Source organism: Coptis chinensis, chromosome 1, assembly GCF_015680905.1.
Source record: "Coptis chinensis isolate HL-2020 chromosome 1, ASM1568090v1, whole genome shotgun sequence".
NCBI classification, from domain to species: Eukaryota; Viridiplantae; Streptophyta; class Magnoliopsida; order Ranunculales; family Ranunculaceae; genus Coptis; species Coptis chinensis.
Window position 1 is genome coordinate 45,714,384 of NC_141456.1, and position 16,543 is coordinate 45,730,926.

The window sequence follows — 16,543 nt, forward strand, 5'->3', positions numbered from 1 at the left end:
CAGTTGAGAAACAAAATCACGTTTTTTATGATTACAAGTATAATAACCGAATAATAAGTGTTTTTCGAATTATTAAAGCAACAAAACATATTTTATTGCAGGTAGACCATAGGTTTCAGTGTGCGTATGATCTCAAATTACATATGAATATTTTGTGCAGGATCTCAAATAAATTATGCACGAATTTATCGATTTTTTTATAGCTGGCTTTTAATGAATCCGAGTGCTTGACCTTGATTTTTACACGAATACGTTCCGCATCGAATTTTTCGCCATACCACGCCTTACTAACTATGCTTGTAAGCTCTTCGTGTAGGTAGCAAACTCCAGGACAAACTGTAGTGCTCAGCATGTCCTCATTAACCTTGGAGACGAAAGGTTCTAGTTCTTCAACTGAACACAATAAAAATGGAGGCTTCTCCCCGCTATCTGCAGTTGAGTAAGTCATAAGATCAACTGCAGTTAGCTGTGCGTGCTTCCTTGTAGGAACAAATAGAAGTGCTGGCTTCGCATTTTTGGCGTGTTGGACAATATAGGCATATATATGTCCTTGATTGCCCTCTTGCTTCAAAATTAGCTATGTCCACACCTTGAATGTCTACCTCTTGAGGAACGGGACAAACGCAGAGGGGGGAATTAAAAATCTCATGATGACTGGCGATATATCGCATTCTAGATACTATCACCTCCAAACTGGACCCAATGAGCTGCCTTTCTAAACGTCTTTGTTTCCAGCGTCCCATTTCTCAGGGGTACTTAAAAAGATTATTTGCCAAATCAGTTGCCAGTTGCTGTTTCACCAGTCAACTCAACCACTTTCATACCAACGCACTTCCCAAACTTCCTCTCCCAATCACGGTCTCTTTCCATGGCAAAGGCTTCAACAGGACGACATACACAGCACACATGACACTTTCAGGTTCTTTTTGGTGATTCCTTAACATAACAAACTTGACACAAATTGTCTTTCCACTTACTGTAGGCGCAGCAACTAAAACAGTGTCATATGTGTCCTACAGGACTGTCAAGTGGAGTGCTTTGGACAGGATTAAGTACAGGAATTCTTGGTAAAGAGCTTCATATGCAGGATTCTCCTAAGCAGTAACAGAGAGTGGCTGTAAGCCCAATAGTTCAGTTGGTGGAGGATATTTTTCAGGTAAAATGAGGTGCCTGAAAGAAAGATGTAAGACAGACTGGGAGCCAAGCCACCTCTCTGAAACCACATGAAAGAAAGACTGGGGAGGGAGTGGTTCACAGATTGGTTCTCTGAAATTTGAAGTGTGGTCCTCCTCTATACACTACTTCTTCAGCATAAAATATTCATGATGAAGGATATACTCCCTGTCATTGTCCTCAAAAATTATTCTGAAAGACAGGACAAAATCCATGGACTTTGTCCTCCGATTCCTCCCACCAAAAATCTGTTGTAATTGTGAGTTCAACTCTCAACCAGTACGGGTAATTGCTGAACATGTGCAGCCAGAAAAAGTTTTGGGAACTGATAAATGAATTGTGCAAATATTCAATCAAATTAGGCATATTAGGCATACGGATAAGCTCTCCAATTTCCACAGAAGAAATATCATAATATCTCTCCCATGCCAAATCTTTCTTCTCCACCTTCGTCAAAACTTTGCTTGGAATTCCAGCAAATTGTCGTAGGTGGAGTCCGCACACTCCACATCCTCTTTGTAACCATCTTGCACAAATTTAAAGCCTTCTCAATCAACTGCGCCCACCCTATTTCAGTAGAATCTCAAAAAGAGCCCGCATAAGCCAACAGGCACTCTGCATAAAAGACATTTATGATCAAGTAAGAAAAGAAAAAGCTGGATACGACATTATTCACAAGAAACGGGAAACCTGATTTAGAGAAATACCACGTTCGACATCAGAGAAAGACCCTCAAACTTCAGCCGCGAAATACAAGGTTGGAGCAAAACATTGATTTTGCACTAGGCTCTTCCAAGCTCTCCTCAACAGGAATGGTGGGCGCACTATCTAAAAGCTTTGCCAGCTCCATCATTTTGTTTCACTCTTTTTGGTAAGTAATCTTTATTCAGAGGGTGTGCAAAGCACAAAAAGTACAACTGGTGAGTGAGATCCTCACTAGACTATGAAACAAGGAAATGAAACTACAAACTCCTTAACTCAATAAACCTACCAGCACGCATCACACGGCATTGATTACTTTCGGCCAATCTAACGAACCTCTCTAAACCAATAGTTATCCTTTCTAATGCCAGCTCCATCATTTCATCCTGTTTAACTCTGACATATTTAAGAGAAAATAGCCGACTTGCTCACTATACCCATTGTTCAATGTGTTATATAATAGTAGCTAGCAATGCAGCCTAGACCTTTAACTTGGAAATAGCCGGTTTTCCAGTCACACTTCACAAAAATATTCTTGTCCAAGATGGTAGCAGCAGAATGGATCTACAAAGAAAACAAAAGAAAATAAGTTGACCACCAGTCAAGTCCACCAATCATAATCTATCCATGTTGGAAATATAATGTACATTTCAGGAACATTATGCAATAGGCAAAGGACCATGTGAAGCTCATACTATGAGTAAAAGTGTCACTATGATTCAAATTTGATAGGCTGGGAGTCTGTTTCACATGGAAATGCCGGCATTCCATGACAAAACATTGCGGAAGTTCTGAAAACAACACTAAAAGAACTTATCATAAAAATGGTCACCATACTTTACACTTTTGTTCAGTTTAATGACTCGACATTTTTTCTCTCCTATTTTGGACTGTACTTTCAATTTTTTTCAATTTGGTGATTTCATTAAGTGCTTGGTGCAATCACTTTAACAGACGTAAAGTTATTTCCTACACAGCTTTTATCTGTTTTTTTTTTAAAAAAAAAAGCTTTTTCATGGCTTTATCTTTTATCTTATATCTTTCTCACGTGGCTTTAAGTAAAATTTGAAGTTTTTTCAGTAAAGAAGGGGAAACCACAACCTGTTACCCTCATTGACTGTTAAAACAAACTTTATTTAGCTTCAATTTTAGTGGTGAACCTTCAATTACAGTTGGTGGACAGTGGTGGACCTCCAATTTCAGTAGCAAATATGACCGTTGTGAGGTTGGACAATATTGTAATTTCAAAGATATGGCCATGTCTTGCTTTTGTTTAACCAGGTATATTATAATTCTGTGTCATTTACTTTTAGACAAAAACCACCTAAGAAAATTACAGAACCACCAAATTGAAAGTACAGACAAAAATAGGTGAGGAAAAAAAAATATAAGTCTCTAAATTGTAAAAAAGTGTAATGTACACTAACCATTTTCAAAATTAGTTCAAAAAACTAATGTATAGTTAACTTTTGTGACAGAATTTCTTCTCAAGTTCCTAAGAAATCCTACATCGCAAAACTGAAGCTAAAACAGATATCAGGTCATGATTAGGATATAGGAGTGTCAAATAACTACAAATATTTTCTCTATTCAAAAAGCAATTTATTTTCAACACATGCAAAGCGCACTTTGAGATGTGCAACAGGGACACACTCAGGTGACTCAGCTAAAAGCCACAAAGACTTTACTCGAGGTGCCCACGTATAGACGTACTGGCGACATATAGAAGGGATACGCTGTGATAGGTGTAGACCCCATTCTTTAGGGTTGAACCATCCCTTCTTCTGAGTTCTGAGTGTACAAAATCCTGCCCAGTTAATTCGTTATATTCTCCAGCTCTTATACACCTTAATTGTTGTTCAATTTAATTTCAAACTAGGGAAAATACTGATAAATTAAACAGGCTTCAGATAAAATTAGGAAACAGAAAATTATTAGATGAAGCCCTGTTTGAAACCTAGTCAATCTCTGCTGACTGGTGAATTTCAACTCTTTTGGACAATAATATAAATCGGATTACTCTGGGAGAAAACAAATGAGATCGCTGACATGTGGGATGAAAACTGTGTTCTCTAACGTCAAGGTATGTTTGTGGGACGCGCCGAAGGGACCGCCCACGCCTCGAGGCATAACCGTTTTTGCATACAGTAAAAAAGAACTGTGAATTTCACAGGATAAAGAAAACAATACCAAATCCTAAACAGTAAATGATCGAGTAAAACCTAAAACAATGGAAACGAAAAACGAAGGGCAAGGGCAAAGGGACAAAATATAGAAAAAGAAACAAAAAAACTGATAACTTTGATTCTTACCAGATCAGCTCTCCATTTCTCCAAGAGTAAATCTCTAGTCAGATCCTCAGGAGACAAACCATAGAGAACCAGATATTACGCAACATGCTATCCAATTCAGTTGCACGCTTCTCTAGCATTCTGAACCGTTCCTAGAACAATCTCTGCAGTTAACTGATTATCCAAAGTAGATACAAACTGGCTTTCAATGGCAAGCTGCTGATACATGAGTGACAAGTAGTACTGCGGTTCAGTTTGCCCTTTTATTACAATTCCTTCCTCATAACTGTCATACTGAGGCCTCCCTGCAGGACCAAGCATCTGCATAACATCCAGTGGATTCCGTTCGGTCCATGCTCCTTTATCTGGATTCTATGGAAGGCTCGACTTTTTTATTTGCAGCTTCTACATTCTCTTTTTTCACCGAAACTTTTTCTGACATGTTCTGTTGTTCTGTACTGCCTCTTTCACTACTCTTACTTCCTATACCTTCCTCCTTCTCTTGCTTTTTTAGCCATACTTGCTTCGTAGTCACCTCTATCTGCGGCTTTTTTGGGCAGCTTTGTTCCGTGTGCCCAAACACCTTGCACTTGCTGCAACTAGGGGGCTTCCAGTTATACTCAAATGCAACTTTGTATGCTCTTCTCTGATCTAGTACCACTGGTATGTCTTCTGGATATGGACATTCTGAGTCAATTTCTATGCACACCCTTGCATATGAGGTTCTCGCCATGTTCTCTGTAAAGTCTATCAGTGAACATTGGGACTCCAATGGCACTCCCCACTTGGCTGAAGCCATTTTTATTCCACATCTCCATAGGCAATCCTTTTACAATCACCCATATTGGGATTGTTTTTAACTCTCTTGTTTCCGCTTCAACAAAAATTACTGACTTACCATTTACAATTGTCGGAGGTACATAACTCAGTTCTTCTTTTCCAGCAGCCCCTTTCCCTATCACTTCGGACCAAGTACTCTTTGGTTTTATCTCGCTCTCGTTCTGTTTCTGCTTCTCTTCAGTAACCGCAGTCTCAAGTGTTGCTTTTGTACCAATCACATCTTGCTTGGCCTGAAAGTCTCCTCCTTTCTCAAGCCGTGTTTCACTTTCTAAGTCTTTCAGATCCTTGTTAACATGTCTTTCACCTACTCTTGCACTATTACTTGAGGACGAAACAACTTCCACTCCTGGTACTCTCGTCGCTTTAAAATATCGTTCAACGTCATTCTGGAGTTTCTCGAGTGTTTCTTTTGTGTACAGCGTTGGTGTATCAGATGACTTACTTTCATTGCCTTCCTCTTCATGGATCTAGTATGGTGTGCCTGTTAATATGATTCACCTATTGCTAGTTTACCACTTGAAAAATGCCAAAGGTGATGTCAATTTATTGGGCAAAGCAAATGATGAAGCTTATCTGTAAGTAGGTTGAACTAAAGGAAGTGAACTAAAAATCAAATGGAATGGGATGGAATTACGACAGCAAAAAGTACCTCATTTCCTTTGTCGCCATAGCTAAACATACTTCTTTCTCCATTTTAAACATTCAGCTTTGCCAATGGATACAAAAATACGACTCTAGTTGGTCCTAAAAGAAAAAGGGAAAACAAAATATTAATACTGAGCTAGATTATAAAAAAAAAAAATGCAGCTGAATACAATATTGAAAATTAAAATTAAGTAAAAAATTTGACATTTTTATTAAGTTAAAACACCTAATGGAGGTAAGAACAATAAGAAAAGGTCATCATAATTGAGCCCCACCTTTCTAAGAGGAACCCCTTTTCCTAGAGCACACTGTCTCTTAGGACAATGTCTCTCTCCACCCTTTTCTGATTCCCCTTTTCCTAAATTTCATATCCAGTCAGTCTGTTCACCAGTAATCCCCACAAGAACATTCCCCACTCTTGAAATGGTGAAACCTCTTCCCATCTCTCACTACAATTTCCCTCTCAACCACTTTAGACATGAACTTGAATGCAGTGTGACAATCTCCACATATTCTCAAGTTCTTAAGAACTCTAATTGTTGCTTCACGAGGCTGCTTCAGTAGCCCATACCCAACTGCCAACTTTTCACTGTGAGTAGATAATACATACTCTTTCTGCTCAAATCCCACATCATGCAACACAAACTTGGTGTCTGGTACATAACCCAACTTCCTCATCTTCCCTCCCAACTCCTCAAGAAAATTATATACCTCTTGCACCTCTGGGTGCATAGTATCATTCACCAAGAATACATGAACCTTACGGGCTACCTCTATCCAACTACAACCAGGCTCCTTCTTCACACCTTTGTCCCTCATCAATTTCCGCACATTAGCCATATCAGCCCAACGGCCCACGTTGGCGTACATGTTTGATAACAGGACATAAGTCCCATCATGCTGTGGCATCAAATCCATGAGTTTTTGTGCAGCTTGGACACCAAGGTCCATGTTTCCGTGAATCCTGCAACCGGCAAGAAGTGCCTCCCATACAAGAGCACCAGGCTCAAAAGGCATTGTTTCAATAACCTGTTTGGCTTCTGAAATTTTCCCAGCTCGACAAAGCAAATCAACAAATCGCGCATAATGGTCCTCACCAGGGTTTATGCCATACATCTGTTTCATGCAATTAAAATACTGGCACCCTTCATTCACTAAACCTGCATGGCTACATGCAGAGAGAATTGTGAGGAAAGTAATTCGATCAGGTAATATATTCTCCTTCAGCATCTCCTTGAAGAGCTTAAGCGCCTCTTCTCCATGCCCATGCTGTCCAAGAGCTGCAATCATGGCATTCCAGGACACAGAGTCCACGTAAGGCATTGTGATAAAAACATGGTGTGCTGCCTCGACTACCCCACACTTTGCATACATAGTCATCAAAGCATTTCCCGCGGATAGGCTTGACTCAAATCCAAAGCGAACAAGCTGAGCATGGAGTTGCCTTCCATGCTCCAACGCTCCAAGTCCAGCACAGGCAATGATCGCACCTGCAAACGTATAATCGCATGGTTCATGGTCTTCCACTCTTAGGCAGTTGAATAACTTGAGTGCTTCCTCACCTAAACCATTCTGAGCAAATCCTGAAATCATAACCGCCCAAGTCAAAAGATTTTTTTCTGGTATCACATCAAACAATTGTTTTCCATCACCAACACGCCCTGCATTGACATACCCAGATAAGATTGCATTCCACGAAACAAGATCTCTCTCCAACATCTGATCAAAAATTCGACGTGCCCTATCAACTTCATTGCATTTCGAGTATAATGTCACCAAGGCATTGTTCCACAGGCAAAACAAAATGAGCCACAGACTTAAATTCTGTTCGAAGAATGTAACCATGCAACTGCTTCCCATGCCGTGACAATCCATAATTAGCACAAGCACTAAGCACACTAGTAAATGTAAACTCATCAAGCATAATTCCCTCCAAATGCATTCTTCGAAACATATCTATCGCCTCTAAAATACGCCCATTATAAACATATCCTGAAATCATCGCATTCCACGCAACCTGTAACTTATCCGTCATCCCATCAAAAAGCAACTTAGCAGAATCAATCTCACCAATCCTAACATACCCTGTAATCATAGTAGTCCACGTCAACTCATCTCTAACACGCATTTCATTAAACAACTTCCTAGCCGAGTCCATCGACAATAAACACGACAATGCCATGGCACATTTCACATAAAGAGACACAAGTGCATTAAGCACAGAAACAACTGTTTCAGTCCCTGACTTGACAACACCACAATGTAACTGCTGACACTGTCTTACGTCATTAACTACAAGTGCCAAAGCACTAAGTACACTACTAAAAGTAAATGTATCAGGTCGAAATTGATCCCGTCTCATTTCGCTAAATAACTTAACGGCATTATAACCGTCATTGTTATGAGAGTAGCCAGTGATCATAGCATTATAAGAAACAGTATCACGGATTTTTAACGGAGTTGAGTTAAGTATATCACGTGCGTGAATTAAGTCTCCTGCGTTTGATAAAGCAGCGATTAAGGTAGTGCGTGCAACGATATCAGGTTCGGGAATTGCGTCAAATAATAGGCGGGCAGAATTTAAGTCACGTGACTTGGAATAAATGTCGATTAGACGGTTTAGGATGTGACCACGTGGCTTGAATCCGGATGTGATCATTTGAGCGTGGAGTGTACGGGCGAGTTTGTGGGATGTGGGAGTTGGTGGGCAGCATAGTTGTAGTTGGGACGCATAGTGGTTGGCTAGTGAACGGGTGTCTGTTTGACGAAGGAGTTTTGTAAGTGGGGAGGAAATGGAGCCTGTGGCTGAATTCATGTCTGAGATTAAAAGAATCGGGAATCATGCGGTTACGTACTAGCTTACCACGTAAGACAATGGAAGCGGCTATTTGCTGGGCCTAGACCAATGTGCGCCAATAATACATACTGTGGAATTCAAACCGCGAATCACTCTTTTAATATATAATTGCGGCTCACGAGTACTGGAGGTGGATTGGAATAATTGAAGGTACTGAAGATATTACTTATTGTTTCTACCTTCCTGTCTCTTTTTGGGTTTTCTGTGTTTGGACAACTCCCAAGTTTAATATTATGTTTCCGAAATCAAGAACCTGTCGGGGTCAGTACTGTGAGAAGCAAGTGGGCGTTATGTGATTATGTAAGAGTCTTTTCCAGTACCTCCTCCCACCTGCTTCCGCCAATACTGATCCTGACACAACCCTACTATTTTTAATTGTTATTTAAACAATAGCAAGAAAACTGATCTGCTTCAGCATTATAGAACTGATACCGCTAACTCATGGTCCTCCCTATCTTGGTTATGGGGAGGGACCCTTTTTTTTTTTGGTTCACGGTGCAGCTTCCCAGACCGCCGAGAGATATGTGTGTTCTTGGGTGGTTGGAACCAAACCCAGCCTGGAGGCCACCACCCAAGCCCCTTGGGGACAGACCCCGATGATCCCCACTTCATGAGACTCAAACTCGGGACCTCATGGGGGTAAGTACACACCAACGCCCTCCCTTACCAGTTGGGTTATCATGTTGGGTGCTCTATGGAAAGACTACATGGGAGGGGAGGGACTATAATTTTTATTATGTTTATAGAACCAACATCTCACCTATTGTAGATTCCTTTCTTAATGTTAGAGAGACCTACTGTATTAACCTAAAATCTAAACACTAAATATTAATGGGTTAACTAGTATTACCCCCTACTAGATGAGCCAATTAGGATTTCTCCCCACTAGATGGGAAATTAGGGTTTCCTCCCTAAATACACACAAAAAAAAAGTCAAAGTGGGTTGACCGAAAAAATTTTGTGTGTATTTAGGGGGGAGACCCTAATTTCCCATCTAGTGGGAGAGAAATCCTAATTGGCTCATCTAGTAGGGGGGTAACACTAGTTCACCCAATATTAATAAGAACTCAGAAATTACAACCTACAACTAACCCTAGAACTCTCTCTCTTTCTTTCTCTTTCTTTTCTCTCCTCCTTTCTTTTGTGCGGCCTCCTCTTTTCCTCTCCCTCTTCTTCTTTTTATATGCCTCATTCTCGCCATCTAGCTCGTCCACTTGTTCTTCCATCTTTCGGTCCTTTTGCTACCGTACTTATGCCACGTCCGCGGTTTAGGGTTCTGCGGCTACAATCTGATGCTCCTCGACTTTCCCTATTATGTTACCTCTTATTCTTTCTCCTGTTGACCTAGTCCACATCTTTTCACTGGGCCACTATCATATTCCTTCTCCATTTCATCTGGCTCGTTCATCTGTCCTTCTATCCCAAGGTCCCTCTTTCTGTCGTACCCATGCCACGTCCACGGTTTAGAGTTCTGCGGCCACGATCCGATGCTCCCCAATTCCCCCTGTTATGCTACCTCATATTCCTTCTCCTGTTGACCTAGTCCATATCTCTTCACTGGGCCACTACAAATGCCCCTTCTCGACTCCACGGTTCCTTTAATGGACCCGGGGTCGAGAACTCCCGCCGCTTCGTTATTTGTCTTTAATATCTCTTTCATCGGTTTGCGTGTGATGTGATGGCAATCATCACGCGCATTTTCGGCCGCCCCTCGTACCTCGAGCTTCCACGTGTCACCATTCGGCTGGATTACTGGCCCGACTCTTCGATTTTCACACCCATTGTAATTACCATCCTGCCCCTCCCCTATTTAAATTCCATCGCTCTCTTCTTTTTCTCACTTTTGTTTTCGCCAGCTTCCTCCATCTTCTTTTGCTTTGCAAACTCGTCCCCTCCGATCAGTCTCCGGCTCGTGCTTGTCCTTTCTTTCTCCGACGCGTTTTCTTCCCTTCCAGCACTCCCCTTGGGCTTGTCACTCCTCTCTTCCCTCTCGTAGGTACGTTTCCTATTGCCTTTGCTCTTTTGTTGACACTGTGTATTTGAATAGATTCAAATTCTTGCACTTGTACTTTCTTCTCGTTCCCCATGTCGGGCTCCGAATCCAGTGGCCCCTCTTCTTCCCAGTCTAAAAGGGTAGCGTCTCCACCCCCTCTTGCCCCTGCTGCGGCCCCATCCACCCTCTGGTCGTCAGGGTTCCTTACTGCCGCCTCCCTCTGGGTGCCGTAGGCCTAATTTGAATGCGATTAGGGTTGCTTACGAGATTCCGACTGACATAGGTATAGAACACGTGCCTTCCGTCACCCATTACCCTCACCTGGTTCCCTGCAGACCGGGATATCTTATTATTACAGTAGGCCAAATTGTCGCCGGTCTTCGGCTTCCCCTCACCCTACTTGATGTAGAGGTGTGCAACCACTTTAACATCCCCCTTGCCAAGGCATAGGGAATTTCTGGAGAATCATGTATGCCGCGAACTCATATAATAAAACTGGAGAGCCTAAGATCACAAGCCGCGATATCTTCTCTCAATACTACCTTAAGAAAAGTACCAAGGATGTCAGTGTGGGGTACCAATCTTTTTGTGTATGCCCTCAAAAACTATCTTTCCTACTCCGTATCACCTCCTCGGATAAAGTGTGGCACCATTACCTTTTGTACGTGTCGGGTCTATTTATGTTTGTGGACATCCCTTCTGACTTAGCTCTTACCCATCTCGCCTTCATAACTAGTGGTGAGTGTCTTATCTCTTCTCCTCTCTCTTGATGTGTTGCCCCTGTTATCACTGAGCCGCGATTTTTTTCTGTTTTGCAGGTTGGCGGCCAGATTCCAAGTCAGGAATTTATTCCCACATCTCGTGTCCCATTTTCCAAAGACTCCGCGACCTTGGTCCCGCAAGCCGACCCGACCGCCTCGGCATCCATCCCACCATCGCTACGCTTCTATCGCCCATCCCCGATTTGCAAACACATCGACACATCTCGCGACCCTTTTACCGTCCTCCCCCTCCCAAAGAGCGGAAGCCCAAAGCATCCCCTCCTCCAAGACATAGACCTAGCTCCCATACCTCCTGCCGCCAGCATCTCCCAACTTCCTCAAACTCCCCTGCCCCAGAACACGTCCCATCTTACCGTTCTATCTCCACCTGGGACGACCAATACACTTCACCTCACTCCCCTTCCACTGAGATGGACGTCCACAAGCAAAAATTGTATGATAATGACTCCGATGAGGATGAAGTGATAGAAGTTCCCTCCAGTGAAGTGCAAGCGCATGTTGTCCAGCCTCCCTCCAAGAGGCAGCGGACTAATATATCCAAAGACCCTGCCCCCACCACTCAGTAGGCTTCTGCCTCCACGGAACAAGCCCCTACCTCTTCACCCTCGCTCTGTTGTCTCCTCCCCCCGCACACGCCGGTCTGGCAAAGAACCAGTGTTGCCCACCGCCCCGGCATCCGGACTTGCCGCGGTAGAGGACTTATGTCCAATCTTCAAGGTGCGCAACCGTTGGGTGAATACGGCGGATTCCGCTCTGGACAACGCCGCCGTAGCCTCTTTCTTATTTTATAACTCTCACTTGCCCAAGGACATTGCATATGCGGACGGGGGTTCGTTCGACCAGCACCGTACTTCGTTGTACACCAATTGGGAAAGGGTACAACTCTCTCTCTTTCTTTTTTTTTTTTTTTTTTATCTATTTATTTATTTAAGTAGAAATGTTATTGATAATGATAACGAGTTTTACAAATAATTAGGATAAGCGTGCAACAAGCTGCGCCGCAAGTCCTTTCTGAATGGCGAATCCTATTCTCCTAAATACAAACTCGTTGGAACTAGCTGCCATTACGTTGCAGTCCATAACTTTCTGCAATCTCTTAAGGAGCTCAACAGACTGTTGTGCCAAGAAACCAAAAGTGTCAAAACTGAAAGGAATGAAACAATGTTGGTTAGCTCTACAAGCATCCTCGTGTTTCTCAATTTTCCATACCACTGCTCTATTAACTACTTCTCCCACCTCAAAGACTCCATTCCCAAGCCCTACCAACGGAGAGTCTCCAGTTATATCAACACACGCATGCCTCCCCTCAGACCAACTGTAGACCAATACATCCACAAGCTGAAGTGTCGATCTTCCCTCATTCGGATCAGTGAGAAAATTCACGAGAGCCTCCTTCTTCACTTGTACCCCAGCCCTCCAAAATGCATCACATAAAATATCTCTGACATGATCATGTCAGTATTTGAAACATGGAAAATGTCTACAATGTACTGCATGGTTTTCGAAAGCATCTAGTCTACTCTTTTTGCAAACAGGGCATAGACCACCATTAGAGTACAAAGGGATCATGAGACGGTACCGAAGAATAGAACGATACTCTACCGGCGACATAAGTTGTCCAAGTCCCTCCATCGGAATAGCAAGTAGAAAATCTTTTGCATGCTCCGATTGCAAGCATCCAATGATTGTTTTCTGACGAGCAGATAGCATAAACTCCCTCTCAAGACTAGCAACAATCTTACCATAGAACGCTTACATCAAAAATTTTTTTTTTTACTCATATTCTTCTGTAATTTCAGGTGAGCATGGACATCTCCTTTATGATACGCGGCCTTTTCAGCGCCAAAAATAAAGTGATAGCCCTGGAGCAAGAACTCGACGGCCTTGCTGGCTTAAGAGCTGTCAATGCTGGTCTCCAAGTCAATCTAGAAGCTACCAATTTGGCTAAAGTCAAGGCGCAGGATGAGCTCCGGTCCGCGGAATCATCTCATGAGCAATGCATTGATAAAGCCAATGAACGCCTGAGCAATCAAAGGGAAGTGCTCCTCCATCAACACCAGCTCAACATGGACGCCCTTACCCAACAACACAAGGAAGCCATGGACACCCTTAGTCAGAACCATCAGGAGGCCACTGCCAAACTGTTACAGCAGCATCAAGATGACATGACTGTTTTTCGCAACCACTTCAAGGCCTTGGCCGACAAGAGGGTGGCCAAGAAGGTCCAGGGTGAGCTCTCGCAGCTCACACAGGAGGGCCGCCTTCTCCCAGAAAGGCCTACCACCTCGTTGATTGAATCCCATGAAGTCGCAAAGGAAGGCGTTTCGGCCACTGAAGTCATCCCCGAGCACCATGTGCTTCTCCACATCTTTGGTCAGTCCCTTGCCCTCTCCTTAGCGTATTCCTAAGATTTTCACCCCCGAAGCTTTCCTCATCTCATTAAGGCACTTCGTTGACTCTACTAAGTCGTGCGGTGTGCCCAGTTAGGCGGTGCATTCAATCGTAGGCCAATTCTTTGCCCTATGTACATCTTGCATCTCAAATCCGCGGAGGGCTCATCCCACTCCGTGGGCTCGATCAAACCATGACTTGCCGGCACAACTCATCTGGTTCCAGGCTCCCTCCAGCTCTAGTGTCAGCGAAGGGCTTATCCAGGGCTTATCCCCTCCGCTGCTTCTCCCTCTAATGGCCATAGCTCTAGTGTCAGCGAAGGATTCACCCCCTCTGCTGCTTCTCCCTCTGATAGGCGTAGAAGCCCGATGGGGTCACTCTCATTACCCCATGTGTCTCTTGCATCTCTGATCCGCGGAGGGCTCATCCCACTCTGCGGGCTCGATCATGCCATGATTTGCGGGAACAACTCATCTTGTCCCAGGCTCTTTCCAACTCTACTATCAGTGAAGGGCTCCTCCCCTCCACTGATCCTCCCTCTGATGGGCGTAGAAGCCCACTGGAGTCAATCTCATTGCCCCATGTGTCTCTTGCATCTCTGATCCATAGAGGGTTCATCCAGCTCCGCGGGCTCAGTCATACCATGACCTGCTGGAACAACTCATCTTGTTCCAGGCTCCCTCCAACTCTAGTGACAGCGAAGGGCTCATCCCCTCTGCTGCTTCTCCCTCTGATAGGCGGAGAAGCCCAATGGAGTCTCTCCCATTGTCCCATGTGTCTTTTACATCTCTGATCCGCAAAGGAATCATCCCGCTCCGCAGGCTCAGTCATGCCATGACCTGCTAGAATAACTCATCTTGTTCCAGGCTCCCTCCAGCTCTAGTGACAGCGAAGGGCTCATCCCCTCTGCTGCTTCTCCCTCTGATGGGCATAGAAGCCCGATGGAGTCTCTCGGATTGCCCCATGTGTCTTTTGCATCTCTGATCCGCAGAGGGCTCATCCCACTCTGCGGGCTCAGTCATGCCATGACCTGCTGGAACAACTCATCTTGTTCCAGGCTCCCTCCAGCTCTAGTGACAGCGAAGGGGTTCCCCTCCACTGCTTCTCCCTCTGATGGGCGTAGAAGCCTGATGGGGTCCCTCTCATTGCCCTATGTGTCTCTCATATCTTTGATTCTCTATCTGCATTACTACTTAGACATCACACATAGCAACAAAGTTCGTTTCACAAAAGTGCTGCGATTTTATATTTACATACAGCTTTTCTGGATTTTCCTTACATTGCACGACAACTTCATTACATTCAATTGCAAAAAAAATTCAACATTCTGACATTCCAAGGCTTCTCTATCAGTTTCCCCTCCATTGTTCGTAGCTTATAAGTACCAGACCCTCCTACATCCACCACGGTGTATGGCCCTTCCTAGTTCGGACCCAACTTCCCATCCTTTTCATTCTTTGTACTCGGAGTCACTCGGCGGAGCACCAATTCTCCCATCTTGAATTGCCGCGGTCTGACCCGCTTGTTATATTGCCTTTGTAGCCGCCTATGATACTCTTCTAATTGGATGCATACTGAGTCTCTTCTCTCTTCCGCCATATTCAAGTCCCCTGCTAAGATACGCCAGTTCGACCCCTCCTCCACGGCCTTGGTTCGCATGGTGGCAACCACCATCTCTGAAGGAATCACGGCCTCTATGTCGTAAGCCAAAGCAAATGGTGTTTCCTTGGTGGTGGTCCGGGGTGTAGTTCTATAAGCCCAAAGAACATGGTTCAACTTGTCTGCCCACGCGCCCTTCTTGTCTTCCAACTTTTTCTTAAGGTTGTTCATTATAGTTTTGTTGGAAGATTATGTCTGTCCATTGCCCTTAGGGTTGTAGGGGGCCAAGAACCCCGGTTTCACCTTGTACGCCTGCAGGAACTTCATCACCTTTGCTCCTGTGAACTGTTTTCCATTGTCTGCAATGATGGCATACGACAGTCCAAACCGGCATATGATGTTTTCCCATAGAAACTTAATCACCTGTGGCTCCTTCACCTGTTGCAAAGGTACGACCTCTATCCATTTAGTGAAGTAGTCCGTGGTTGCTAGCATATCTCCTTTTACCGCTAGTCATGGGCAATGTTCCTACGATATCCATCGCCCACATAGCAAAATGCCACGGACTTGAGACATTATGCAGGGGTTCCACGGGGGCGAATATCAATTGTGAAAACCTGTGGCACTTGTCACACTTCTTAGCAAACTCCACCGTATCCTTTTTCATATGGGGCCAAAAGTAGCCCTGCATTAGCAGTCGGGGTGTCGTAGTCCTCCCGGCGGAGTGGCTCCCATAGTCCCCCTCATGCAATTCTGCCAGCACCTCCAAGGCTAACCACGGTCCCAGACATTTCAACCACGGTCCCCCCATTAGATGAGCCAATTAGGATCCCCCAATTAATATTAACTCACCAACAATTGTTGAGAATTTCTAATTTCTTATCTAACTCAAAATAAAAGTAACTTGTAAGGAAATAATGACCAATTAAACACATTAATTTTCAAAGATCAATTTATCAAAACCCTTGGTATAAAGTTACTAACTCACCAACCATTCTTCTATTTCATTTTTATACCTCTTGTTAGTTTTTCTGAAACTTCATTAAATCTTAAATGCTAGTTCTAGATTTATGGAGAATACACTAGGTGAAAACATGGTTTTTTTTTACTCCTAGCCCGGATAGGAATTGACGGGTACTAATAGTCAACAATATATTTGACGGGCTTTTTATTAAATTGATGTTCCATAACTGTCAAACAAAAAATTGATGGTCCACCATTGTCAAGAAAAGTTTCCCTGAAATCCTAGTCGAAGCGCAAATACCTTTCC

General features: G+C 43.6%; 2 protein-coding genes and 1 pseudogene across 2 annotated transcripts; all 3 read right to left on the reverse strand.

Moving 5' to 3' along the window:
* Positions 1–69: 69 nt before the first annotated feature.
* LOC147524255 (DExH-box ATP-dependent RNA helicase DExH12-like) lies at positions 70–5,699 on the reverse strand (annotated as a pseudogene).
* Positions 2,039–9,110, reverse strand: LOC147524256 (pentatricopeptide repeat-containing protein At1g25360-like). The gene is given in 4 exon segments (XM_086602513.1): positions 2,039–2,439; positions 4,188–5,750; positions 5,927–7,439; positions 7,441–9,110. Coding segments are annotated over 2 exon segments (2,430 nt in total). The 5' UTR covers positions 8,467–9,110; the 3' UTR covers positions 2,039–2,439; positions 4,188–5,750; positions 5,927–6,035.
* A 5,986-nt stretch (positions 9,111–15,096) lies between these two features.
* On the reverse strand, positions 15,097–15,504 carry LOC147524257 (uncharacterized). The gene has a single exon (XM_086574089.1). It carries the CDS (start codon positions 15,502–15,504, stop codon positions 15,097–15,099), a length of 408 nt encoding a protein of 135 aa, XP_086430215.1.
* Positions 15,505–16,543: the final 1,039 nt, after the last annotated feature.